The sequence below is a fragment of the Anomaloglossus baeobatrachus genome, chromosome 1 (genome assembly GCF_048569485.1).
Source record: "Anomaloglossus baeobatrachus isolate aAnoBae1 chromosome 1, aAnoBae1.hap1, whole genome shotgun sequence".
NCBI lineage: Eukaryota > Metazoa > Chordata > Amphibia > Anura > Aromobatidae > Anomaloglossus > Anomaloglossus baeobatrachus.
Window position 1 is genome coordinate 357,060,133 of NC_134353.1, and position 27,557 is coordinate 357,087,689.

A 27,557-nucleotide genomic window follows, 5' to 3' on the forward strand; every position below is an offset into this window, starting at 1 on the left:
AAAACAAATGACGTGGGCTTCGCCCCATTTTTGTGTCCAGCCGGGTACAACTAGGCAGCTGGGGATTGGAATCCGCAGCACAGGTTAGCCCGAGGTTTCTGGGCGCCTCTGCTGCGAATTGCAGTCCGCAGCCGCCCCAGAAAATGGCGCTTTCATAGAAGCGCCATCATCTGGCGCTGTATCCAACTCTTCCAACAGCCCTGAAGCCGGGTGGCTTGTTGGGTAATAATGAGTTAATACTAGCTTTGTTTTACTAGCTAGTATTAAGCCAGAGATTCTTAATGTCAGGCACGTTTGACCCGGCCATTAAGAATCTCCAATAAAGGGTTAAAAAAAAGATACCACACAGAGAAAAAATACTTTAATAGAAATAAATACACAGAAACATTAGAGACTCCATCTTTATTACCCCCTGTCAGCCCTCCACGATCCATGGTCTTCTGTCTTTCTCGTTCAACAAATGCAGCTCTGCTCCATCACTGCTGCATGGGGGAAGACGCTGCTTCCCGTGCAGCCTTCACGGAGTGAAGGCTGCACGGGAAGCAGCGTGCAGCCTTCACTCCGTGAGTGATCAGTGCTGCTGGCTGTCAGCGGTAACAGCGGTAACGCTGACAGACGCGTTACCATAGCAACGGTGCTCCCGAAGCCGCGGTTAGCGGTGATGTCACCGCTAGCTGCGTTGCTATGACAACAGTGATCTCCGTTAATGACCGGCTGTGTCAGCCGGTCCCTAACGGAATGGGGAGTCGACCGTGTGCTAGAGCATGTCGCCGGTACACGGCGATACACAAATTTGCACCGTGTACTGGAGAGTGCAATGACAGGTCCTACATGACGCGTCATAGTCATGTGACCAGTCTGTAGCCAATGAAATAATAGCCATGTGACTGGTCACATGGCTATTTTAACATCACGATAGGTCCTGCATCACTGCTGGCAGTGCTGGTCACCGGGAGGATTCAGCGATCACTGGATGGAATAGCGGCAGGAGACAGAGTGCAGGAGGAATCGCGGGGACCAGTAAGTGTTATGGCAATGTTTATTAACTGTAGGTGTACATTTATAATGCGTTTTTATGTGTTTGTGATTGCCTCCCATTATATCCTATTGGTTCGAGTTTGGTTCATCGAACGTTCGCCGAACCGACCTCGAACGAGACCTCCGTTCGGCGAACCGAACTCGAGCCGAACCACGGCCAGTTCGCTCATCTCTAGTAACCAACGCTGTGAAATAACGCTTTGGCTGTGAAATAACACCCTATCAACAGGCTTCCTCCACCAAACTTGACAGTTCCTTCAATTTCTCAATCCGTTAGCAGCTTTTTTCCTTGTTTCTTCCAGACCTATTTGTACCCATCAGAGCCTACTCTATTGACTTTCGTCTCATCGCTTCAAATCACCCGTTTCCAATGTTCTACTGTCCACTTTTCGTACTTTTTTGCAAACTCGAGCATATGCTTCTTATGACAATATTGAAGCTGAGGCTTCTTCACGTTTTTTCAGGCCACCAATCTAGACTTGTGTAATGTGCATCTCATGGTACTTGCATGGATGTCTGTGATCTCACTATTACAATGCATTTGAGCCATCTCCACTGCCGTGTTTGTTGAGCCAGAACTAATAGACCTTGTGATGAGCTGTAGCACTGTCGTCCCTCTGCTCTCCTCTCTCTCCCCCACAGGGACACGTGCTGACTCACCACTACGGCCAGCTCTCACCATGTGTCCCAGCATCTCCACGCTCCTCCACGTGTGCGCTCCCTGCTTCCTCCTCACGAAGCTTGTGCACTTGGCACAGGTCCTCCAAAAGTGTTCCTGGGTCTCACGTGTGCCACTGCTCTTTTCTTAAAGGACCAGCTCGTCACTCCCAAGAGGTGCCTCTCAACCTATTGCAGAGATGAACTAGGTACAGAAGGTACTCTCACAATATGGGAGGTGCCTGATCAACGTGTTTAGTTATGTAGTGGTTTTGCACCCTAGCGAGCTAGTTGTCAGGTTCCCCTTTTCCGCTGTGCTTTTGTTTACAGTGTACTATGTCCCTGCCTGTCTGACCCGGCCGTGCCTCCAGCATCAATTATCTGAGTTGTCTTTGCTATACCAGGGACTGTGCCTGTCCATCCTGGCCGTGACTCCAGCCTCAGCTACCCCAGTAGTCCTTGCTATATCAGAAACTGTGCCTGTCCAATCCGGCACTGCCTCCAAACTCAGCTACCACGGTAGTCCTAGCTATACCAGAGACTAAGCCTGTCCAACCCAGCTGTGCCTCAAACCTCAGACTATAGTAGAAAAAAGGCGTGCACACTAGATTAGGGGTGAGGTGCTAGTGATTGGGGAGACCCCGCTCGTATATATATATAGAAGTTACACTGCACACTCAAGTAGCAAATAAATAATGAATTTTTTTATAATAAAAAAAGCCAAGCAAAGGAATTGAACTTATAGAGGCAGATGTGTAATCTCTGACGTTTCGGCCAAAGGCCTTATTCACAGAGTTTGCTGCCAAGAATGGTTCACAGTTCCAGAGGAGGTAGCTGTGGCTATAAATTTGGATGAATGAATGGATGTTAAATGCCAGTGGCATGAAATCTGAGCCCATGTGAACGCCGGCGCTCCCGTGCCTTGGCTGTATGTGAAATTTTCCTGATCAAAAGACCGCTATTGATGAGCTGGATGATGTGGTTTCTCTTTTTTTGGGAAATTTTCATGGCTGCGACCGCGTAGTTACGCCCCTGAATAGGGTTCTCTCAAGGAACTGTTTTCATGGTAGTTGGCAGTAGACCTAAAACTCACATAAGAAACATAGTCTAGAAATTTATGATGAAGGCTAGAAACAGGATATTTCTGGAATAAAGGCAATGCCTTTGATTTTGGCATTGAGACCTGCTGCTAGAGCTATTACAACCTTTGTAAAGAAAGAGTGGAAGTGTCCGAGTGCCCCTTTTAAAATGAACGACACTGGAATTAGGAAATGAGCAGATACGTTCCAAGGCTAGTATGTAGCGCCCCTGAGACCATCAGGGTGCTACAAGGTTCTGCATCCCCACCAGGATGCAGGGCCTACCCCCTTAGGAACCCAGAATCCCAGTGCCGGTAACACCAATAACCCAGGTAATCCCAGTTTTCCTCAACAATCCCTCATAAAATGGTACCTAGCTAGGGTGGGACCATGGATGGCCGCCTAGAGGTGGAGCCACTCCAGTCCACTAGTTGACCAGGTTGGAGTTCAGACTGTGGAGAGTAATCAGTCGAGTAGTGACTGTGGAAGTGTAAAGGTGGAAGTGAAGTGACTCCCTGACTCGGGTTGACGGTGACCTGGTACCCAGGAGAGGTAGTTGCCGGTGGAGTACTCCCGGAACTATGCACTGATGGGGTACAGGACCCTAGGACAGGAAAAAGCTTCAAGTCGACCTGTTAATACCTGCACAGCAAAAGGGACCATCAAGGACCTTGCTGACCCTAAAGAATACAAAGACTCAGTAGCAAAGAGAGAGTCGGAGACAGGACCAAAGACTCCATCCCCACAGGGTTCACGCTACCATCAGGCGGACAGAAATGGACAAACCACAAACTGGGGACCCCCAGTGTTCCATACCACGGGGACCCATTTAACAGAGACAGGTGCAGGGGAAGAAGGTACCAGAGAACCAGACTGATACTGGGACGAAGGGGACCTGGAGGCGAAACCAGCCGGCCTTGGGCAACCAGTTAACACCCTAAAAGTGAGTAAACCAGTTGCACTGAATACCTGTTTGGACTCCTTCTTCCGATGTCCACTGCACCATACAACTGCTGGGGTAGTACCCTACTTGCGGAGGGCCCAAGTCATCAGAGCTGCACATTCCATCAGCCCCAGCAACACCTGCAGCGGCAGCTCCCTACACTTAGCCTCATCACCGCAAGTGGCGTCACAAATACAGTAACTTTATTCACAAATCCCCTGTAAATACCCCCAATTACAAAAAGGGCCCAGGGCACGGAACCGGGAACGGCCACCACCGTGACATTCCCAATAGAGACACTGCCCGGAACCGAGTACCCCATATCCCTGGGTGCTACAAGTACATATATCGCTGTACTAAACATCTAACCTGCAAAAAAAAAAACAACACAACGCAACACAGCACCAGTGCTGACAAGCCAGGAGGGCACAGTTGCGGGCTGGCAGCACACATGAGACCAAGAAGAAACAATGAAAATGAACTATAGATTAAAGTGATGGATGGAAATTACCAAAAAGTAAAAAAAAAATTTATGAGGAAGGAATCAATATATGTCATTAATTTTTCAAGAACAGAAAAAGAAAGATAGCAAATGGAGCTAAGTCAGTAATTACAGTATATAGTAGTTTCATTCTCTGGTGGACACAGACAGAAAAGGGCCCCTGTGCAAGAACAGTATATGGGCCCTTTAGAGCTCAAGAGCTCATCAAAATGCACAATTCCACCTGCTTTGGAGGTAGAAATGGGCCCCCCAACCTCTTGGGCCCCTGTGTGGCCGCACAGGCTGCACCAATGATATGTCCACCCTTAGTTTAATCAGTTTAAAATATTAAAAATGTCATCTATCCTAACAGCCCACAGGGGCAGAATTACTGTATTACTTTCCTGCTGGTAGGATGTAAGGGAATGGTACAAAGGGACTTACCAGCAAGTACTGCAGAAGAGATGTTCCCATATGTGTATACTGGAACAGGCTGATCACTCAGCGAGGATGCCAGACCCTGTCTGAGAATGTCTTCAATCTGCTCTCGATCATCTGTGTAGACTGATGATATAAACTGCATCTTGAGATGGGCAATGATGCTTGCATTCCCCCTGCTGTGAGCACATTCAGAACAACATAGGAACAGTTTATGTTATTTTAAAATATCAATTTCAATATCCAGTGTGTGTGCATTCATGTGTGAAACATCAAGGATGCGTGACACCACCATCTTCATTATTTTTTCCATCAGCTCTATTATTATTGGGATAAATATAGTTTGGTGAGCTACACTCCCTGACAGAAGTTCTGTCGCTCATCCATGTTATGTAAATAAAAGCTTATAACATGACTTTAAATTCATCCATTTGTTTTGTAAATTATGCTTTTGAAAGCTGAAACCCTCCCAAATTTGGTTTAGGTTATGAAAATAAAGTTACTGCAAAGCTGAAATATTGATCATTTAATGAACACAGAAAGGTCAGATTTTGGCAAGACAAAAGTTTTGTTGCCTTGTCATATAATGCATCCAATCCTAGTTTACATCCTAACCTGTGCTCACTAAATGATCTGTTAATTACTGGGTGTGTATAAAAAGAAACCCAGCACCCCAGATCTTCACTTGAACTGCAACTTGACCTCTGACAACATGCTAAAAATCCACCCTGCAACCAAAGCCTTGATTATCAAGAGGCTGAAGACCAGATCCACTTCAGAGGTGGCTGGAACCTTTAATGTGTCTCAATGTCAAGTACAAAGAAGTAAAAAAAATTTTGAAGAGACTGGAGATGTGTTTGACAAGCCCAGGTCTGACAGACGCCGCAAGACAACTGCTCAGGAGGAACATTTGTTGGTTAGAAAATCCAAAGCCAGACCCTCTTCCACTGCAGCAGAGCTACAACAGGCCTGGTCACCTCAAGTCCCTGTGTCAACTAGAACAGTTTGTAGGATTTTGTCTCGAAATGGCCTCCATGGTCGAATCAGTGGCCAGAACCCAGCACTAAACAAAAGGCAATTAAAAAACGTGTGGAATTTGCCAAGTCCCACAGCCTGCTAAACAGATGGATGCTGGAAAAGTGGTAGAAGGTGGATTTCTCTGATGAATCTTCAGTTGAATTACACCACAGCCACCGCAAATACTGCAGGAGACCTACTGGGGCCTGTATGGATCCAAAACACACCCAGAAAATAGTTACGTTTGATGATGGAAATTTCATGGTCTGGGGTTATATTCAGTATGGGGGTGTGTGAAACATTTGCAAGGTGGAAGGCAATATCAATAGCTTAAAATATAAAGAAGTATTAGCTATCCCTTACATTCCCAATCATAAAAGGGGTCAAATTCTGCAGCAGGATGGTGCTCCATCTCATACTTCCATCTCTACAACTAAGTTCATCCTGGCAAAGAAGATCAAGATGGTCAAGGACTGGCCAGCCCAGTCACCAGACATGAACATCATTGAGCATGTTTGAGGTAGGATGAAAGAGGAAGCTTGGAAGACAAAACCAAAGAATCTAGATGAACTCTGGGAGGCATGTAAGACTGCATTCTTTGCTATTCCTGATGTGATGACTTCATCAATAAATTGTATGAATCATTGTTGAACCGCATGGATGCAGTCCTTCAAGCTCATGGAAGTTACACAAAATATTAAATATTGCTCTAATAGCACCACAACTTAATTCACCAATGTTATGCAACATATCTTTGTATTAGAAGTTATTTGTTTGAATTTCACATTACTTTCTGTGGGCGACAAAACTTTTGACTTGCCAAAATCTGACCTTTCTGTGTTCATTAAATGATCAATATTTCAACTTTGCAGCAACTTTATTTTCATAACCTAAACCAAATTTGGGAGGGTTTCAGCTTTCCAAAGAGTAATTTATAAAACCAATGGATGAATTTAAAGTTAGGTTATAAGCTTTTATTTACATAACATGGATAAGCGAAAGAACTTCTGTCAGGGAGTATAGATGAACAATAGCAACTAAAATAAGAAAAAATACTGTATATGTAGTAAAAAGCAGACTCTGCATTTGATGTATGACATTAAAAATTCTGAAGGGTAAGAAACTTGGAAAACTGTAGTCAATGTATCCTGTTTGTAAAATATAGACACCTATAATATCCAATAACCTCCAAAAAAGTGTTCTATAAATATCCACCAGACAATCAAGTTTATTCTTTGTTATATTAATTCTCATTTAAAACACGTTTAAACATTTTCCATCAACGTAGCTCTAAGAGGGCCTAATATTTTCCTAGATTTGTCGTATTTTTCAAAGGCACCATTTTTAAGTAAGGCTAACCTATTTTTGGGGTGGGGGATGAAGAAAGGCTAGCAATTTATCTACCGAAGCTTGCATTTGAAATTTACACCTTTCACCATGTAACATAAATAATGTGTTACTTTTATTCTAAGAATTAGTGAGTAATATCAAATATGCATAGAGCTTTTAATTTGTTTTATGACTTTTGCACTATAATTCCATGTTTAATGGGAAAATATTAGTTTTATACACAGTGGTGCAACTAGAGTCTAATGGGCCCCTGTGCAAAATTTGGACCAGTCCCTCTCCCCCACCCACATGTTGGTCAGATGTATGGGCCCTTGTAGCGTTCTGAACGTTATAAGCATATGAGTTGCCCCTCTTCCTTCATTATGTAATAATGTCCTCTATCCTGGGCCCATCCTGTTATGTATGTTCTCCATATATATGACCCCCATCCTGATCTACAGTGCCTACAAGTAGTATTCAACCCCCTGCAGATTTAGCGGGTTTACACATTCGGAATTAACTTGGCATTGTGAAATTTGGACTGTAGATCAGCCTGGAAGTGTGAAATGCACTGCAGCAAAAAAGAATGTTATTTCTTTTTTTTTTTTTTTAAATTGTGAAAAGTTTATTCAGAGGATCATTTATTATTCAACCCCTCAAACCACAAGAATTCTGTTTGGTTCCCCTAAAGTATTAAGAAGTATTTCAGGCACAAAGAACAATGAGCTTCACATGTTTGGATTAATTATCTCTTTTTCCAGCCTTTTCTGACTAATTAAGACCCTCCCCAAACTTGTGAACAGCACTCACACTTGGTCAACATGGGAAAGACAAAGGAGCATTCCAAGGCCATCAGAGACAAGATCGTGGAGGGTCACAAGGCTGGCAAGGGGTACTAAACCCTTTCCAAGGAGTTGGGCCTACCTGTCTCCACTGTTGGGAGCATCATCCGGAAGTGGAAGGCTTATGGAACTACTGTTAGCCTTCCACGGCCTGGACAGCCTTTGAAAGTTTCCACCCGTGCCGAGGCCAGGCTTGTCCGAAGAGTCAAGGCTAACCCAAGGACAACAAGGAAGGAGCTCCGGGAAGATCTCATGGCAGTGGGGACATTGGTTTCAGTCAATACCATAAGTAACGTACTCCACCGCAATGGTCTCCGTTCCAGACGAGCCCGTAAGGTACCTTTACTTTCAAAGTGTCATGTCAAGGCTCGTCTACAGTTTGCTCAAGATCACTTGGAGGACTCTGAGACAGACTGGTTCAAGGTTCTCTGGTCTGATGAGACCAAGATCGAGATCTTTGGTGCCAACCACACGTGACGTTTGGAGACTGGATGGCACTGCATACGACCCCAAGAATACCATCCCTACAGTCAAGCATGGTGGTGGCAGCATCCTGCTGTGGGGCTGTTTCTCAGCCAAGGGGCCTGGCCATCTGATCCGCATCCATGGGAAGATGGATAGCACAGCCTACCTGGAGATTTTGGCCAAGAACCTCCGCTCCTCCATCAAGGATCTTAAGATGGGTCGTCATTTCATCTTCCAACAAGACAATGACTCAAAGCACACAGCCAAGAAAACCAAGGCCTGGTTCAAGAGGGAAAAAATCAAGGTGTTGCAGTGGCCTAGTCAGTCTCCTGACCTTAACCCAATTGAAAACTTGTGGAAGGAGCTCAATATTAAAGTCCACATGAGAAACCCAAAGAACCTAGATAACTTGGAGAAGATCTGCATGGAAGAGTGGGCCAAGATAACTCCAGAGACCTGTGCCGGCCTGATCAGGTCTTATAAAAGACGATTATTAGCTGTAATTGCAAACAAGGGTTATTCCACAAAATATTAAACCTAGGGGTTGAATAATAATTGACCCACACTTTTATGTTGAAAATTTATTAAAATTTAACTGAGCAACATAACTTGTTGGTTTGTAAGATTTATGCATCTGTTAATAAATCCTGCTCTTGTTTGAAGTTTGCAGGCTCTAACTTATTTGCATCTTATCAAACCTGCTAAATTTGCAGGGGGTTGAATACTACTTGTAGGCACTGCATATGCCCATCCTGGTTCCATCCTGGTATATACAGTATGTGCCCCTCCTTGGAAAATCCTGGTATATATGTCCCCCATCCTGATATATATGTCCCCATCCAGGGCTAATCCTGGTGTATATATTTGGCCCACTCTGGTATACATGTCTCCCATACTGGTATGAATGTGGCCCAAACTGATATATGTCCCCCATCCTGGTGTATATGTGGCCCATCTTGGTATACACTAATAATCAAAAGTGTAAAAATTATTAATGAGCAAGCACTAGCATGCTTGAGTACTTGGTACTCCTAACGAGCAATTGGATGCTTGGACGGGCTTGACTTGTTAACCGAATATAATGGAAGTCAATGTGGAAAATCTTCTGCAAAAATACTTGAATTCCCCATTGACTTCTATTATACACAGTAAACGAGTCGAGCCCGTCCAAGTATCCAACTGCTTAATAGGGGAATCGAGCACCTGAGCATAGTAGTGCTCACTTATCACTAGTAACAATGTTTTAAACTTTTGACTTTCAGGCTCCTTATCTCACCATCCACTACAGCTTCGAATGTGAGATTACCTTCATTTTATGGACAATCATCTTGGCTATCTCATACATAATTTTCACTTGCTACTATTTAGCATCTAATTAGTCATGCAGATTATTGTCATGTTTCTGCATTGTTACTGTTTTGCTTCTGGTTTTGAACAAAATATTTTTCTTCCTGAATACAGCAAATTACAACTAGTTTTCACATTCACTAATAGCTCAATATGTTATTAGATTGATTGCCAAGCAAAAAGTCACTGGATTAAATTGAGGAGCAGCCCTGAAGAAAACTCCCAAGTAAAGAGAAACAGCAACATTCAGTTCATCAATAGTGGTCTCTCAATCAAGAAAATTGCCAACCTGCATCATGTTAGTGTTGTGACAGGTGGAAAAATATGAAATGAATTTCGTCTATCCATTCAAAAGCCAAGAGATGGACGTCCAGGCAAAATATAAGTCAACAAGTTGGCTCATCACAAGATCTATCAGTTCTGGCACAACAAACACGGCAGTGGCGGTGGGTTGTATGCTTAATAATAGTGAGATCACAGATGTCTATGCAAGTACCATGCAATGCACATTCCATAAGTCTGGAATGGTGGCCCTAGAGGCTGTTTTACACACACCGACATCGCTAACGAGATATCGTTGGGGTCATGAAATTCGTGACGCACATCCGGCCTCGTTAGCGACGTCGCTGCGTGTGACACTTACGAGCGACCGCTAACGATCACAAATACTCACCAAATCGTTGATTGTTGACACGTCGTTCATTCCCCAAATATCGTTGCTCATTTGGGACGCAGCTTGTTCGTCGTTCCTGAGGCAGCACACATCGCTATGTGTGACACCCCAGGAACAACGAATAACAACGTTCCTGTGTCCTCCGGCAACGAGGTGGGAGTGACGTTCATGTGGCTGCTCTCCGCCCCTCTGCTTCTATTGGTTGCCTGCTGTGTGACGTCGCTGTGACGCCGCACGAACCGCCCTCTTAGAAAAAAGGTTGTTCGCCGGCCACAGCGACATCGTTAGGCAGGTAAGTACGTGAGACACTTACCTTTGATATTGTTCGCCACAGGCAGCGATTTGCCCGTGATGCACAAACGACGGGGGCGGGTGCGATCGCTAGTGACATCGCTAGCGATGTCGCAGCATGTAAAGCGGCCTTTAAATAGGTGAAAAAGCCTTGACTTCAATATCATCATAAGAAGCATTGGTTCGAGTTTGAAAAAAAAGTACCAAAGGTGGAAATGGGAGATCTGAAGCAATGAGACAAGTGTCAATAGACTAGGCCCTAATGGCCGAAAATTGGTCTGGAAGAAACAAGAGAAAAAAGCTAATGAATCGAGAAATTGATGGAACTGTTAAGTTCGATGGAGGAAATCAGATGATATGGGGTTGTTTCACAGCCAAAGATATTGGATACTCAATGCTGAGCTATATGCGAGTATCCTACAAGACAAGTTACTTTGTACACTGAAGTACTATGAGTATAAAAAGTATGACAGTGTTCCAGCAGGACAATGACCCAAAGCACACGTTGAGATTAGTGAAAAAATAGTTCAATAATAATGACATAGAGGTGCTGTATTGGCCCCCACTGTCCCTAGACCTCAAACCAATCAAATACTTGTGGGTCGAATTGAAAAAAAAAAGCTGTATACATACCCAAGTGAGTCAACCAGTATGCACCAATATTAATAACATGTAAAAGAGATCTGCGATCAGATATCGGTTGACACATACTTGAATCTGATGGAGAGCATGCTCAGAAGGATTCAGACAGTGTTGAAAGCAAAAGGTGGATTTGCATAATATTAACAAAATAATAAAAATTAAAATTTAGATTTTTAGGAGCAAACCAGTAACATTGCAGTGACATGACAAGAATCTGCATAACTAATCATTTGCAAAAAAGTTGCAAGTCAAATTTATGATAACCAAGATGATTGCCTATAAAATGAAGGTAGTCTCACGTTGAATCCTTTGTCTGTGGAAGAGAAAGCACACATAGGGTCTTACCAGGTATGAGATTTCACAAATAAGGTGCTAAAGGCACACTCACCTGTTGAAGTTGTGTGAGGCACAACTCCTTGAATGCACATACATCAAATGGTGGTCAGCAGCAGCCCCGAAAAGAGGGATAAAACAATATGGGTAAAAGAGATCCGGGTTTAATGCTGCGCTAGAAACCACATAAATCCAAAAGTATATGATGAAATCCTGAAAGTCAAAGTTAAAAATATTGTTACCCTTTTGCTCATCAGTGTATATGTCCCCCTTCCTGGACACATCCTGATATGTATGTCCCTGGTATATATGTGCCCCATTTTGGGCCCATCCTGGTATATATGTCCCTCATTCTAGGCCCATCCTGATATATATATGTGGCCCATTCTGGTATATATGCCCCCATCCTGGTATATATATCACCCATCCTGGACCCATCCCTGTATATATGTCCCCCATCCTGGTATATATGTACTCCATTCTGGGCCCATTGTGGTATATATGTCCTTCATTCTGGGCCCATCCTGATGGCACATCCTAGTATATATGTCCCCCATCTTGGTATATATGGCCCCCTTCCTGGACCCATACTGGTATATAGTTGGCTCTTCCTGGTATATATGTTTCTCATCCTGGGCCCTTCTTAGTATATATGTCTCTCATTCTGGTTGTAAATGTCCCCCATTTTGGGCCTATCCTAGTATATATGTCCTCCATTTTGGTATATATGCCCGCATCCTGGTGTATATGCTTCCATTCTGCCGCAGTTTTTTAACACATAAAAAAATTACTCTACTCACCTTCCCTCTGTGTGACTTCCTCTTCTGAAGCTGGCAACTGACTTTGACAGGCAGCACATCACGTCACAGCCATGCCATGCAGCCCCAGTCACAGGTGCGCCAACTTCAGTTGCTAACCCTGATTGGCCGGCAGCTATTATTGCTGTGCAGGGACCCAGCAGGTTCCTGCACAGTAATACACTTCAGCTGAATGTGCCTCTGAGGATATACGTGCAGCTAAAATATGCACTGGTGGCCCAAACCACTTCATTGCCCAGTCAAGACCCCTCTGACTGAGACTGTTACGCCCACACATACTAAGAGCTACTGTATAAATTTGATGTAGGTCTTTTTAATTATAATTTTGGGATACACACAAATTGTTCTTTAACTTTTGTTTATGGGTTGGGTGAAAAAAGCATTTCTGGAATTGTTTCATGAGGTTTTTTATTTGTTATTTTCTGTGTGGTTTAAATATCCTGAGGGTCATAGAAGTATAAGATGGCCAGGCTGGGACATGTGTACACCAAGGAGTATGTAGCCCATCTCAAAAAAGTTTGAGAGTAGTAGTGAGGGGTTGCATCAACGCACCTCAGCCAAGGACGTCCTCATTAAGCAATTTGGAGTTGAGAGTGACTGTGGGAGCCGTAGCGAAACACGTCGACTCGTGCAGCCCTCTAAGGGAAAGATGGAGATTTTCACAGTGGTTTGCTGGACTGATATAACAGGCAATGGAAGTATGACTTGCTGGACTGATTTACCATGTAATGAAAGCCACGTGTAACCATAAAATCCCTGCCTCTGAATGATGGAGAAGAAGTATTCTTAAAGTTTATATACTTCTCAACAAGTTGTTTAGTAGAGAAAAGATTATTTTTGGACTTTGGTCTCCTTTGTGCATCTCTATTCCATCTGGTCCTGGCCTGCCATTTCCAGTGACAGTATGGGATTTGCATAGGCGCATCACCAAAGTTAAAGCAGCACACTCAACCAGCCAGGACCCACATTTTGCTATAGGATGGGGGGGTACAGATGATGCGCACCTCGGTCACGACTGCCCCCGCCCCATATGGTACACATTTCACAAGTCAGAAATGATAAATCACTTACCTGTAATGTAAAACTTTTAATCCAGTGTAACTATCTTCTAGAACAGTATCTTTGAAACTGGATTTCAACTAAGTGAAAGATGCAAATAGGCAAACTGTATAAATTACATTAAAAAAAACAACCATGAGCTGATACTGACCATAAACCATTTTTTTCATCTCAGACCTTATGCACAAGGTAATACCTTATGTTATTTATATGTACTACTAGCTGTAGCATCCAGGCGCTGCCCAGGATAGTAACTGTTTCTCTCCGAGTTTCTGTTTGTGTGTCTGTCTGTCTCTGTGTGTCTGTCTGTATCAGTCTCTCTGTCTGTCTCTCTATCAGTCTCTCTATCTGTCTCTGTATCAGTCTCTCTGTCTGTATCTCTCTGTCTCTCTCTCTATCTCTGTGTCTGTCTGTCTCTCTCTTTATCTGTCTGTCAGTCTCTTTCCCCGTCTGTCTCATTCCAGGTCTGTCTCGTTCCAAGTCTGTCTCTTTCCCCATCTGTCTGTTTCCCCATCTGTCTCTTTCCCCACCTGTCTTTTTCTACATCTGTGTCATTCTAGGTCTGTCTCTTTTCCAGTCTGTCTCATTCCCCAGTCTGTCTCGTTCCCCATCTGTCTCGTTCCCAGTCTGTCTCATTCCCCGTCTGTCTCGTTCCAGGTCTATCTCGTTCCAGCTCTGTCTCATTCCCTGTCTGTCTCTTTCCCAGTCTGTCTCATTCCACGTTTGTCTCTTTCCCAGTCTGTCTCATTCCACGCTTGTCTCGTTCCACGTTTGTCTCGTTCCACATCTGTTTCATTCCACGTTTGTCTCGTTCTACATCTGTCTCGTTCCAGGTCTGTCTCTTTCCACGTCTGTCTCTTTCCACGTCTGTCCCTTTCCACGTCTGTCTCTCTCCACGTCTGTCTCTTTCTATGTCTGTCTCTTTCCCCGTCTGTCTCTGTCTCTTTCCCTGTCTCTTTCTTTGTCTCTTTGCTTGTCTATGTCTCTCTCCCAGTCTTTTTACTTGTCTCTGTCTCTTTCCCTGTCTAGTTACTTGTCTCAGTCTCTTTCCTTGTCTCTTTCCTTGTCTCTGTCTCATTCTCTGTCTCTTTCCCTGTCTGGCTGTCTTTTTCCCTGTCTCTCTCTGTCTGTTTCCCTGTCGACCTGTCTCTTTCCCTGTCTGCCTCTGTCTGTATCTCTGTCTGTCTCTTTCCCTGTCGGTCTCTTTGACTGTCTGTCTCTCTCTCTCTGTCTGTCTCTCTCTATCCGTTTCCCCACCGACATCTTATTACCTCACACATAAGCTTCTTATACTAACAATTTATTTTGTTCCTATAGCAACCAATTACAGCTCCTATTAATAACCTAATAGCTCACAGCTCCATTGACTTTAATGGAGGCAGGATTTTTGGAAAGTAACTGTAAAGCGCGGGGTTAAGTTTTCCCATCCAAGCATAGTCTATGATGTTCCCTGAGTCATATGGGCTGTCTGTGCAAAATTTCGTGATTGTAAATGCAACGGTACGGATTCTTTTAGTGGACACACACACACACACACACACACACACACACACTCAGCTTTATATATTAGATTACTATTTACTAATTTATTTACTATAGGGTATATGCTCATTTTGTGTTTTTTTTCTTGGGATTTGACAAGGTAATATTGCATATTATTAGCTGATATGTGCCTCTAACAGGTGCGAGTGGATTGGAGATCCGCCCATGGCTCTTAACGAGTTAAATCCCGCTATCAACCCCTGACAGCAGGATTTAACATGTGTTGGCAGGGAGCACATCATTCCCTGCTCCCATCAGCGGGCCCTTGATGTGATCACAGGGTGCTTGTGGTCAGCTGATGACCACTGTGACTGTAATGACAAACATCCAGTGAACACCGGATGCGAGCCTGCGTTCATAGGAAGTCATCATTTCTACTGTACAGAGCACAGCTGAAGCCCTGTCCTGTACACCACAAGTGATCAGATGATCACAGCTGTGATAAAAAAAGTTTTTAAAAATATGAATTAAAAAACAACAAGTTAAAATCACCCCCCTTTGCCCCATTGAAAATAAAACAATTAAAAAAAAATAAAAATACACATATTTGGTATCGCTGCATTCAGAAATGTCCACTCTATCAAAATATAAAATAAATTAATCTGATTGTAAACAGCGTAATGAAAAAAAAAATCAAAACACCAGAATTATGGTTTCTTGCCGTCCACAAAATTGCAATAAAATACAATAAGAGGAGATCAAAACATTGCATCTACTCAAAAATAATATCCGTAAAAAGGTCATCTTTGAAAGAAAAAATGTCATGTTTGGTATGTATGTACTCGGACTGACCCGGAGACTCATATTGGCAAATCAGTTTTCCAATATAAAGAACATGGTAAATAAAACACCTAAAAAACAATCATGATATTGCATTTTTTCTGCACTTTCACTGCACTTGGAAATTTTTTCTCCATTTTTTAGTACACTATATGGTAAAATTAATGGTTTCATTCAAAAGTACAACTCGTCCCGCAAAAAATCGTCATAGAAAAATGAAAAATGTATGGCTCTTGGAAGAAGGGGAGGAAAAAACTAAAGCGCAAACATGGAAAATCACCAAGTGGTGAATGAAGGGGTAAAAAACTGCCAAGGATTCAGGAAAGTATCCCAAATAATAATTGGTATATTTTCACATTCCACAGCGCCTGGTCAGGTCAGGAAGCAAAAGAGAATATACGGACAGGACAGCAAGGGATGGCAGCTGATTCTTTCTGTGAGGTAAATCATTTCCCTGCAATTTACAAAAAAAAAAAAAATGATTTACCTCACACAAAACAGTAGCGGCAAGCCCATGCTGTCCTGTCTGTATACTCTCTTTAGCTTCCTCTCCGGCCCAGGAGATGTGGTGTGATCAGACCATGACCCTGTATGGTCAGACACAGCCATTACACAGTAAATGGCAGAGGCACATTCTCAGGCACAGGATATTTTTTTTAACACATACAAACTTATTATTATTCCAAGACATTGAATATTTTTTTGTTCGTTGGATAACCCTTTTAAGCATTATTTTTAGTGGGTTTTTTTGGTCATTTATTGAATGTGTTTTTTAACATTTTTGGTCACATCTTCAGAACAAAAAATGCCAGAAGAATGAACATGTCTCTTCTTTTAAATATTTAGACTGAACATATGGACAGAAAGTGTTTTTTACATACAATTAGTTATGTTTATGCTTTGGAGCGTTTAGTTAGCGCTTTTTCAGGTGGTTTTCGAAGTATAATTCACCTTATTTGCACATACCCCAAGACTGGCTAATCTAAACTTTTACTGTCTGAAAATACTTTTATTTTGTATTTTTGTCTTGTTTTTTTGCACTGCATGTCACAGCAAAATTGCTAATTGTTTTTTTACAAAATAAGTTTAAAAGGAGTGTAAAATTTGAAAAGTGTTGCTAATATTTGTGATGTGTTTCACTAATTTTAAACCATTGTATTTCTAGCATTTAGTTTTTCAGTCTAGAGGAGTGTGTGAGATTAGACTTACCATTCTCTGTAACGTAGTGGTTATAGATTTGTAGTACAAAGAGGTGCAATTTTGTAAACTAGGGTTGTACTGAAGACCTTGTAATTCCAACGTATGTATCACAGTGAGGCTCTGTGTTGCTGTTAAATACACTAGAAAAAAAACATTTGGGTGAATAAATGAATTCATCTATATATTGACTAATCAAACACAAATGAGTAGATGATACAACTAACTAAGGCTTTGTGCCCACGTGGCATTTTTTTGTGTTTTTTTCATGCGTTTTTACTTGCTTCTTTTAATCAATAAAAGCAAGGAAAAAGCATCCCAGCAAACTCTATGAGAATCCTGACTTGCTGTGCACACGCTGCTTCTTTTCTTCTTGCAGATTTTCATGCTGAAATAAGAAGCAGCATGTGTGGCGACTAGCCAGGTCGTCACAGGTACTGCAACACACACCCCCACCCCGAGATAGGCACATCAGCCAGACACAAAATCCTTGTTGCCTCCCTCCAGGGGCTGATGTCCACACCAGGTGGGGTGGAGCCAGGTGGTTGGCCCCACCCACTGAGAAGTTCACAGTCCTGGAGGTGGGAAAAGGAAGTCAGATCAGTTAGGGAAGTGGAAGTGAAAGGAGTGAAGTAGTAGTGGAGGAGTAAACTGACCGTGTCCGGGTGTGTGGCCCGGGCACTAAGAGCAAGGTTGGCAGACAGTGGTGGCCGTCTGCAGGAGAGGCAGATCAACGCGGAACCGTAGGACCGGGGTCGGGCGGTGGCCCACCGGTACCGAACCGGGGAGCGAAGTGAAGCCAGCACACACCGGCAAGGCCTGCGCACCCCGACCAGGCTTGGAGTCGCCGTTAAGAGGTCGAATCCGTTAGTGACCGGAACCCCAGGGGTTTCCTAACATCCAAGACCCGATAGAAGGCAACCGTCTGACCAGAAGAAGGAAATACAGCTACCACCACAGCTAGAGTTCCAAGGGCCAGAGCCTGTGGGCAAAAGGGCTCCTCCGGCACATATACACGCTGGGGAGCGGGTTACCGTTGGGAAGCCATCGGGACCGAACATACATAAAGGTGCAGGGAAAGGCAGCCACCACCAACCGTCCGGGAGAAACCACAGTAGCCGGCTGCGGGACCCGTCCATCCAGCCGTTTGGTTTACCAGAGACTTTGCGTACATTTGTGGCTGAGTGAGTACAACCGTGCCATCTGGCACCGCGCTGTGCAGTCCAGGCGACCCTGCACCTTGTCAGCCCTGCCTCCCCGTCACCTCACCGGGCCCCGGGACCACCAACCCCTACTCACGGAGGGGGAAAACAACATCCCAGCTGCTCCCTACCATCGCTCCCGGGATCCCCGTCACCAGCAGCGGTGGTGCCCAACCTCACCACAACCTGTGGGTGGCGTCACGGACTAAAATCCCCCAAACCAACCCCACCTTTCACTCACGGGCGAGGAGCGCCGCTCAAGTCCCCAGATCCGGCCCACCACTCGAGCCACCGAGCAGCCATCGCAGCAGCGCCGGACCCGAGAGTTAGCGAGCGCAGCGCAGTGGCGTCCTCCCCGCCCGCGACACATGTCAATTGTTTCTGCATTTATTTCCTGAGTTTCTATAATCCCCTGTAGAGCTTTATCACTACAGGGGATTATATCACAGCACTTTGCCTCACACACTATACATACAGCATGATGTGTGAGGCTCTCCGTAGCTCAGTAACCCGGGCTCATAATGGTGACGACCCAGGGTTACCATGGCAGCAATCAGTTGCCTGTGATCGCATTACAGTGACCCACTCGCCAGCGAGAGGTAAGTGATCCCTCTCTCTGAATGCAGGGGTTAAATTGCCAGGAGCGGCGTTGGCACCATTCCGGATAGTGAGAGATGGGTCTCAGTTGTTACATCAGCTGGAGATCTGGTGGCCATCACAGGGGTACAGTGTCTGAATCCCCTTGATCGCCATAAGTAAAAAAAAGCTCAAAAAGCAGGAAAAAACGTACAAGCCCAATAAAAAAGTGCGTTTTTTTCAGCTACTTTTATCCTGCGAAAAACATGCATTTTTGTGTGCAGAAAAGATGCAACGTGGGCACATAGCCTTATAGTGCTTTATTTATAATCTGTTTTAAAGACCAGTGTTTATATCATAATATTATATATCGGGCTTTTCTAGAGTAACAATTCTATTAAAGGGGCATGGTACACTTGACAGTATTCCTAGTTTTAATGGGAGTGTAGCGCCCCTGAAGCCATTAACACTAGAACTACTGAGGTAGTCATTTTGACTACTTTGCACTATGTATTTCTATATAGGTGTCACGAGTGCAGTAGTTCTAGTGTTAAAAACCCTCCTATCAGCTTTTCTCCATTAATAACAAGTTCTCATTTGCTGTATTGCCCTTCCCCACACCCTGCCTGTCCGGAGGTGAAAGCCCAAGTGCTTCAGTAATCACACTGGTGCATGTTGTGCTTACACCACACTGCAATAAGAGCACAACAGGCAAATCAACTCATTAGATGCCAAATACTTTGAATGCTAATATCTCCACAAAACAAAAACGTGAATTAAAAAAAAGTTTTATTCTGCTCTGCAGCCACTATTACATTGAACAGTTATTCAGTTCAGATCTGAAATTTCATGTCATCAGAAAATGACTTATTTTTGAATCAGGTGTGTACGTTACATGTATGTTAAAAAATGCTTGTAATTTCTCTCCCTCTCTCTCCTCTTCTCTCTCTCTTCATCTCTCTCTTCATCTCTCTCTTCATCTCTCTCTTCATCTCTCTTCCTCTCTCTTCCTCTTCCTCTCTCTCTTCCTCTCTCTCTCTCTCTTCCTCTCTCTCTCTCTTCCTCTCTCTCTCTTCCTCTCTCTCTTCCTCTCTCTCTCTTACTCTCTCTTCCTCTTCCTCTCTCTTCCTCTTCCTCTCTCTTCCTCTTCCTCTCTCTTCCTTCCTCTCTCTCTTCCTCTCTCTTCCTCTCTCTCTTCCTCTCTCTCTTCCTCTCTCTCTTCCTCTTCCACTCTCTTTCTCTTCCTCTCTCTTCCTCTCTCTCTTCCTCCCTCTCTCTCTTCCTCTCTCTTCCTCTCTCTTCCTCTCTCTTCCTCTTCCTCTCTCTTCCTCTTCCTCTCTCTTCCTTCCTCTCTCTCTTCCTCTCTCTTCCTCTCTCTCTTCCTCTCTCTCTTCCTCTCTCTCTTCCTCTTCCACTCTCTTTCTCTTCCTCTCTCTTCCTCTCTCTCTTCCTTCCTCTCTCTCTTCCTCTCTCTTCCTCTCTCTTCCTCTCTCTCTTCCTCTCTCTATTCCTCTCTCTATTCCTCTCTCTCTCTCTTCCTCTCTCTCTTCCTCCCTCTCTCTCTTCCTCTCTTCCTCTCTCTATTCCTCTCTTTCTTCCTCTCTCTCTCTCTTCCTCTCTCTCTTCCTCTCTCTTCCTCTCTCTTCCTCTCTCTCTTCCTCCCTCTCTCTCTTCCTCTATCTCTCTCTTCCTCCCTCTCTCTCTCTCTTCCTCTCTCTCTCTCTGGTAGGGACATTAGATTGTGAGCCCCAATGGGGACAGTGTTCCTGATGTATGGAAAGCGCTGTGGAATATGTTAGCGCTACATAAAATAAAAAGATTTATTTTATTATATACCTGTATTAAAAATAGAAATCTTGCAATTTTCACATTGGCTACTGCTGTAACTTTCTAGACTTGTATTTCCTGTGCTCTCAGAAAATGTACAGGAACAAGAATATATTAACCCACACCCTATTCCACTGTATTGAAAAGCAACTAGCAATTGAATGCAAAGGTGAAGGTGAAGTATGAGAGAACAGGGATGTGACATCATCTGCTGCAAATGGTGTATATAGCCTTAAATATTTTCTATAAAGATGTTACCTTTCATTGTAATCCTATCTGTGATGATAATGAGAATCCTGGAAAGTATTCTGTAAAGAACAGGAGTCTAAAATAGCCCAGTTGTGAGTGTGAAACATGCATGAATTCTAATAATTTTTAGAATATTACTGATTTGAAAAATAAAGAAAAACATTAACATATTTTTAAAAATAAATGTAACATAAAGACTGATTTAACTCATATCATGATCTGAAAAAATGTTCCAGCAAGCAAGTCCACGGAAAAAATCTTCATTTAAAATTCATTATTTTATTTATAAATCCTTATTAAAAACAGTCCATGTTAAATCAAACTGCCCCACTAGAAGACGCGTTTCGAACGACCATGTTCTTAATCCGTCTCTAATTCTAATTCTAGTTCTCTAATTAAGAACATGGTCGTTCGAAACGCGTCCTCTAGTGGGGCAGTTTGATTTAACATGGACTGTTTTTAATAAGGATTTATAAATAAAATAATGAATTTTAAATGAAGATTTTTTCCGTGGACTTGCTTGCTGGAACATTTTTTCGGATCATGATATGAGTTCTGCTACCTTCCTTTCCGTGCACGGTCCTGGATAAGCGGTCTCCTGTGAGAAGCAGGTGAGCTGGACAAAGATTTTGGGTTGTTCTGATTTAAACAGTAGGTAACTTCTGATGCTATATTCCCTTTAAGCATGTTAGCAATTCATCCTCTTACTATTCCTATTGCCAATGGCAAAAATAGAAAGCAATGATCTCATAATGTAAAAAGAAATTGTTCCAAAATCCAAAAAGGGAATTAAAAAACAAATGTTGCTTCCTATTGTTGGTGTCACAAATCCACCTCTCACTCAGTGACAGATAGCCCAGCAGACCAATAGTTGGCAGGAGTGTGCTGGGCTGCAAATATTCATAATTGATGACCCAGCGGCTTAATCAGGACGTGCGGACTATTCTTATGCTATTCAGGATTGGCCAGCAGCCAATCACGTCAGACCAGCTGGGCTTCCTCCAGGTGTCACCCTTTCTGAGGGATTGCTTGGCCTTTTAGCTGGCTGACAGTGGTCAGACCATTGCTAGTTGTAGCTTTGCTCGGTGGTGTGCATGCCTTGTGCTTTTATGTTCTGCTGTTCTTATATTATGCTGCCTGACCTTGGACACTGCCTTTAGGCCGCTTTACACGCTGCGATATTGTTACCGATATCGCTAGCGTGCGTACCCGCCTCCATTGGTTGTGCGCCACGGGCAAATCACTGCCCGTGGTGCACAACATCGCTCAGATCCGTCATAATACTTACCTGCCTAGCGCCGTCGCTGTGACCGGCGAACCGCCTCCTTTCTAAGGGGGTGGTTTGTTCAGCGTCACAGCGACGTCACTAATCGGGCGCACAATAGAAGCGGAGGGGCGGAGATGAGCGGGACGTAACATCCCGCCCACCTCCTTCCTTCTGCATTGCCATGGAGCTGTCAGGAGCGGCGGTGTCTTCTGCAGCTCCGGTCACCTCCATGCAGCAGAGCTGGAAGAGACGCTGGACTATCCTAGATTACGCCGGACATGGAGGGCTTTTTCGGGCTTATTAAAGTGGTGAACGAGGGTATATGTTTGTGTTTTTTATTTCTAATAAAGGATTTTTTCGTGTGTGTGTGTTTATTTACTGTCACTTACAGATCAATCATGGAAGGTATCTCGGGGAGACGCCTGACATAATTAATCTAGGAGTTATTGGCAGCTATGGGCTGCCAATAACTCCTTATTACCTCGATTGCCAATGCACCAGGGCAAATCGGGAAGAGCCGGGTACAGTCCCAGAACTGTCGCATCTAATGTATGCGGCAATTCTGGGCGGCTGCTGGCTGATATTGTTAGGCTGGGGGGCTCCCCATAACGTGGAGCTCCCCATTCTGAGAATACCAGCCTTCAGCCGTATGGCTTTATCTGGCTGGTTTTAAAATTGGGGGGGGACCGCACGCCGTTTTTTTTTAATTATGTAATTATTTATTTCACTGCACAGTATAGACACGCCCACCGGCTGCTGTGATTGGGTGCAGTGAGACACCTGTCACTCAGCGTGGGGGCGTGTCTCACTGCAACCAATCATAGGCGCCGGTGGGCATGGAAAGCAGGGAATACGAGATTGTTTAAAAAGTAAAAGCTGCCGGAGCAGTGTGAATGCCGTGCAGCGCCGCGCTGGTGATCGGGGATCGGTGAGTATGAGAGAGGGGGTAAGAGGGATAGACTGACATGGACAGAGAGAGAGGGACAGAGATAGTGACCGACTGACAGAGATTAGTGATTGACAGACATTGTGAGGCGCTTCAGAACGCAGCTTTTTAGCTGCGCTCTGAAGCGGACCTTTTTTAAGCTGCGGTGCAGAGCGCACACCTGCGCACATAGCCTCAGACATCAAAATCGTATGAGGGATGTCACACGTTTCAATTGACTAGTTTCGTGCAACAAAACGTTCAATTATAGACAAAGATACGATGTGTTTGCAATCAACGGTTTTGCGTTCAATCCTAATCGCACATAGGTGTCACACGCAGATACCTCACAAACGATGCCGGATGTGGGTCACTTACAACTTGACCCCAACGACGGATTGTGAGATATATTGAAGCGTGTAAAGCGGGCTTTAGACTTCACATTGAATCCTCTGTCTATATAATGATTGAGCGCAATGTTGGGCAGCACAGTGGCGCCATATTTCGCACTGCAACCTTGCAGCGCTTGGGTTCTGGGTTCAAATTCCACAAATTCCATTAAAAAGTTTATTTATTGAAATACCTGATATTTGTATGTCTAGGAGTCTAGTGGGTGGTCCCACTCAGTGATTGACAGTTCTCTATGCATTCTACAGTCATACGGGAAAGACTGTCAATCACTGAATACGACTGCCCACTGGACTCATATGAAAACATTTTCAACATGACCGGTTTTATTTTACTATGGACTTTCCATTTTGTAGCAGGAAATTCTTCCAGTGAAAACACACATCTACTGTAGTAGGTAGCCAGTATGAAGAGCAGTTTTAAAGAGAGTGTTTGGGCAGGTTCAGATGGCCATAGAGTCTCTCATTTGAAAGAATAGGGATGATTATCCAAATGACACTCTTCTCAAACTCATAAGGGGGCTTTATGTGACGCCCTGGACCTCCAGGGGTCACAGATAACAACACCACCAACATCACACCCCCCCCACCCTTAGTGAGGACACAACAGTCACCCGAAAGGGAGACCTGATGCCTCCCTCAGGGCAAGTAGGGCACACCAGGTGGGCGGAGTCAGGCAGAAAGACACGCCCACCGAGGAGACTACTGTCCTGAGGCAGGAAATACAAACAGTTGAAGTTGTAGAGCGACAGTGACAGGAGGTGTAGAGGAGCAGAGCTGTCTGGGACCCAGGTAGGAGCCTGGGACCATTGTAACGTCAGGCAGGCAGACGGTGGTGGCCGCCTGCAGGAGTACCGGTGTACGACTGGCAGAACCATAGGGACCGGGCAGGGTTGGAGCCCTGAGGAGCGCTGGATATTGGGTGCGGGACCCTACCTACCAGGGCCAGGTCAGGAGATTCAACCGGGACAAAGGCTGGGGGTTCCTGTATGACCCTAACTTGGAAGGAGAAGTTTTCTTTTCCCGGCGGGACGTGAATGCCCATCTCCCATACGGGCACCCGGACCGCGACCTCCTGCCCGGTGATTTGGTGCACTACACTCGGCACCACGGGGAGAGGGGCTGGTTTGCCCTGGATGTCCGGAGCGGCAGACAGCCCCCTCCTCCACCATACAGCCCCAATGTGGAGGTAGAAGGAGAGTTTCCAGTTGCTGAATAAAGTGATTACCAGTAGCCGTTGCTACTGAAGTGCCTGTCCCCGTTGGGACTTGTGTTGCCCCGTTGACCCCCGTTTTGCCCCTGTTGCGTGAGTGACTGCTCATGGACAAGGCCGTGGACTTGCTGGCCACCCAAAAACTATTGGGCTTGTAAATATTGCCCCATCCTGCCCCTTTTTACATGCCTTCCCGTTCCGTTAGCCTCCGGAGAGGCAGATTGGAGGAAGGACCCGCAGCAGAGCAGGCTGGGGTCCGGTCACCACCGGGACCGGTGACCATCCTCCAGGGAGCCCTTGTGCAACTGCCGGGTGCGCCGCACCATACCCGTTCCCGCCTGGGTGATCTGGCCATGTTCCTGTTTCCGGACTGGGGAAAAGGGGTGCTGCCCATTTCTTAAGGGCAGCATCAAGGCTAGTTTGTTTGGGTGGGAAAGGCAGAAGGACATGAACCCTTTCCGTAATAAAGTTATGCAATGTTAAAGTAAATACCTCCCGTTATGGGAAGATCTGCAGAAATCGTATATTGTATAAATGTTATTATAATTGTAATTGTTTTCCCGTTTTTCACAGTTTAACAGCAAAAATAAACCGAAGTTTGTCAGGCAGCCCACGGACGGTCTGCATTAAACCAAGGGGGAATGTGACGCCCTGGACCCCCAGGGGTCACAGGTAACAACACCACCAACATCACACACACACCCACACCCTTAGTGAGGACACAACAGTCACCCGAAAGGGAGACCTGATGCCTCCCTCAGGGAAAGTAGGGCACACCAGGTGGGCGGAGTCAGGCAGAAAGACACGCCCACCGAGGAGACTACTGTCCTGAGGCAGGAAATACAAACAGTTGAAGTTGTAGAGTGACAGTGACAGGAGGTGTAGAGGAGCAGAGCTGTCTGGGACCCGGGGAGGAGCCTGGGACCCTTGTAACGTCAGGCAGGCAGACGGTGGTGGCCGCCTGAAGGAGTACCGGTGTACGACTGGCAGAACCGTAGGGACCGGGCAGGGTTGGAGCCCGACGGACCTGAACCGGGGAGTCAACCGTTTACCAGAGCACCAGAAACCGGGTACTCAGACCCCGTCCTAGCTTGGAAACCACTGAGTGTAGGCAAATTGACTGATTGCAGTCTGGACCTCACGGGTTCATTCTCACCCCAAAACCCGAAAGAAGGCAAAAGCCCACCGAGACCGGGTGAGCGCCACCGCCAAAGGCCAACCACCCGACGGGCCAGCGCCTGCGGGCAACAGAGGGCTCCTCCGGCAGCTGAACGCCGGGGAGCGGGCTACCACTGTCCAGGCAGGGGAGCCGAACAACAAAACCAGAGGTGCAGGGAAGAGGGACCATCACCAACCTCACTGGGGACATCAGCAGCCGGCCGCGGGTACCGACCATCCTCAAACTTTGGTTTACCAGTGACTCTGAGTGTGATTAATCGTAAGTACATCGGTGCCATCCGGGCACCGCACTGCAGCGCTGTGCCCTGCACCACATCGCCATCGCCGTCCCCATCGGGCCCCGGGACGCACCGTCCCTATCCACGGAGGGGTTAACACCGAGGCTGCGCCACTAACACCGATCCCGGGAATACCCTCCACTCCTGCCGCAGCTGCATCCCGTCACCACAAACCATGGGTGGCGTCACGGCTCACCCGACACCCACCGTACACCACCACCCCCACTGCTTCCCCTTAACGGAGTGACGTGGCCCCCGGTCCGGAGGCGCTCAAGCCACCGACCAACCGAGCCTGGACCTCGAGCGGCTCGGCCCGAGCAGCGGAGCGGCCGAGCCCTCTCAAGGCGGTACATTTACACGCTATGATATCGTTAATGTGTTATCGTCGGGGTCACATTGTTAGTGATGCACATCCGGCATTATTAACGATATCGCAGCGTGTGACACTTACCAGCGACCTTAAGCGACCTAAAAAATGGTGAAAATCGTTCACCATGGAGAGGTCGTCCCAAAACCAAAAATCGGTAATGGTTGATTATCGATGTGGTTTGTCGCTCGTGCGGCAGCACACATCGCTGTGTGTGACACCGCAGGAGCGAGGAACGTCTCCTTACCTGCCGGCTGCCGCCGGCCGCAATGAGGAAGGAAGGAGGTGGGCGGGATGTTACGTCCCCCTCATCTCCGCCCCTCCGCTTTGATTGGCCGGCCGCTTAGTGACGTCGCGGTGATGCCGAACGTCCTTCCCCCTTGAGGTAAGTCGGCCGACCAGGTAAGTGCGTGTGACGCTGCCGTAGTGATAATGTTCGCTGCGGCAGCGATCACACGAAATCACATGCACGACGCGGGCGGGTGCTTTTGCGAACGATATCGCTAGCAATTGCTAGCAATATCGTAGCGTGTAAAGCCAGCTATAGTGTGCTCTGATGCTCTTGGATGAGAAATTCACACCATGAGAAAATGGGGAACAAAATTTCTCCATCTTCTCCATTGAGTCAGTTAATGGAAATTGGTCTGCACTCAGATGTCATCCGAGTACAGTCCAATCATTTCCATGCACCCATAGACTTGCATTGCCAAATATTAGATTAAATTTGGACATGCAGTGAGATTTTCATCAGACTGAGACTATCCAAGGAAAAATTCTGATGTGATCAGCCCCATAGACTAACATTAGTGTAAATGCGATCTGATTTATTGTACGATTGCAATCGGACCAAAAATACAACCATCTGATCCTGCCCTTCAGGTAAGAAAAAAATATGCACACTTACTTATTAATAGTCCTGCTGTGAGACTGATGGCCGTTCCTCCAAGAAATATTGAAGCCAATGTCCATTTGCAGCATCGTGTGTGTATGAAATTCATTTTGTCCATATCTAACACAGGCATTGTATCGTCACATTGCTGGCCAGCCATTGTAACAAATGAGCTGTAGAGAGTAAACAAGTGTAAGCCACATTCAC

The 27,557-nt window shown here is 45.4% G+C and overlaps 1 protein-coding gene across 1 annotated transcript in view; it reads right to left on the reverse strand.

Annotated features, from left to right (window-relative positions):
- Positions 1-27,557, reverse strand: part of TMPRSS9 (transmembrane serine protease 9) — a 291,040-nt gene that overhangs the window by 130,664 nt on the left and 132,819 nt on the right. Inside the window, exons 2-5 of the mRNA XM_075352437.1 lie at positions 27,366-27,523; positions 16,984-17,114; positions 13,465-13,532; positions 4,643-4,815 (exon numbers count right to left, since the gene is read on the reverse strand). Of these exons, the coding sequence (XP_075208552.1) occupies positions 4,643-4,815; positions 13,465-13,532; positions 16,984-17,114; positions 27,366-27,510 (517 nt within the window). The 5' untranslated portion in view covers positions 27,511-27,523. The remainder of the gene's footprint in view (positions 1-4,642; positions 4,816-13,464; positions 13,533-16,983; positions 17,115-27,365; positions 27,524-27,557) is intronic.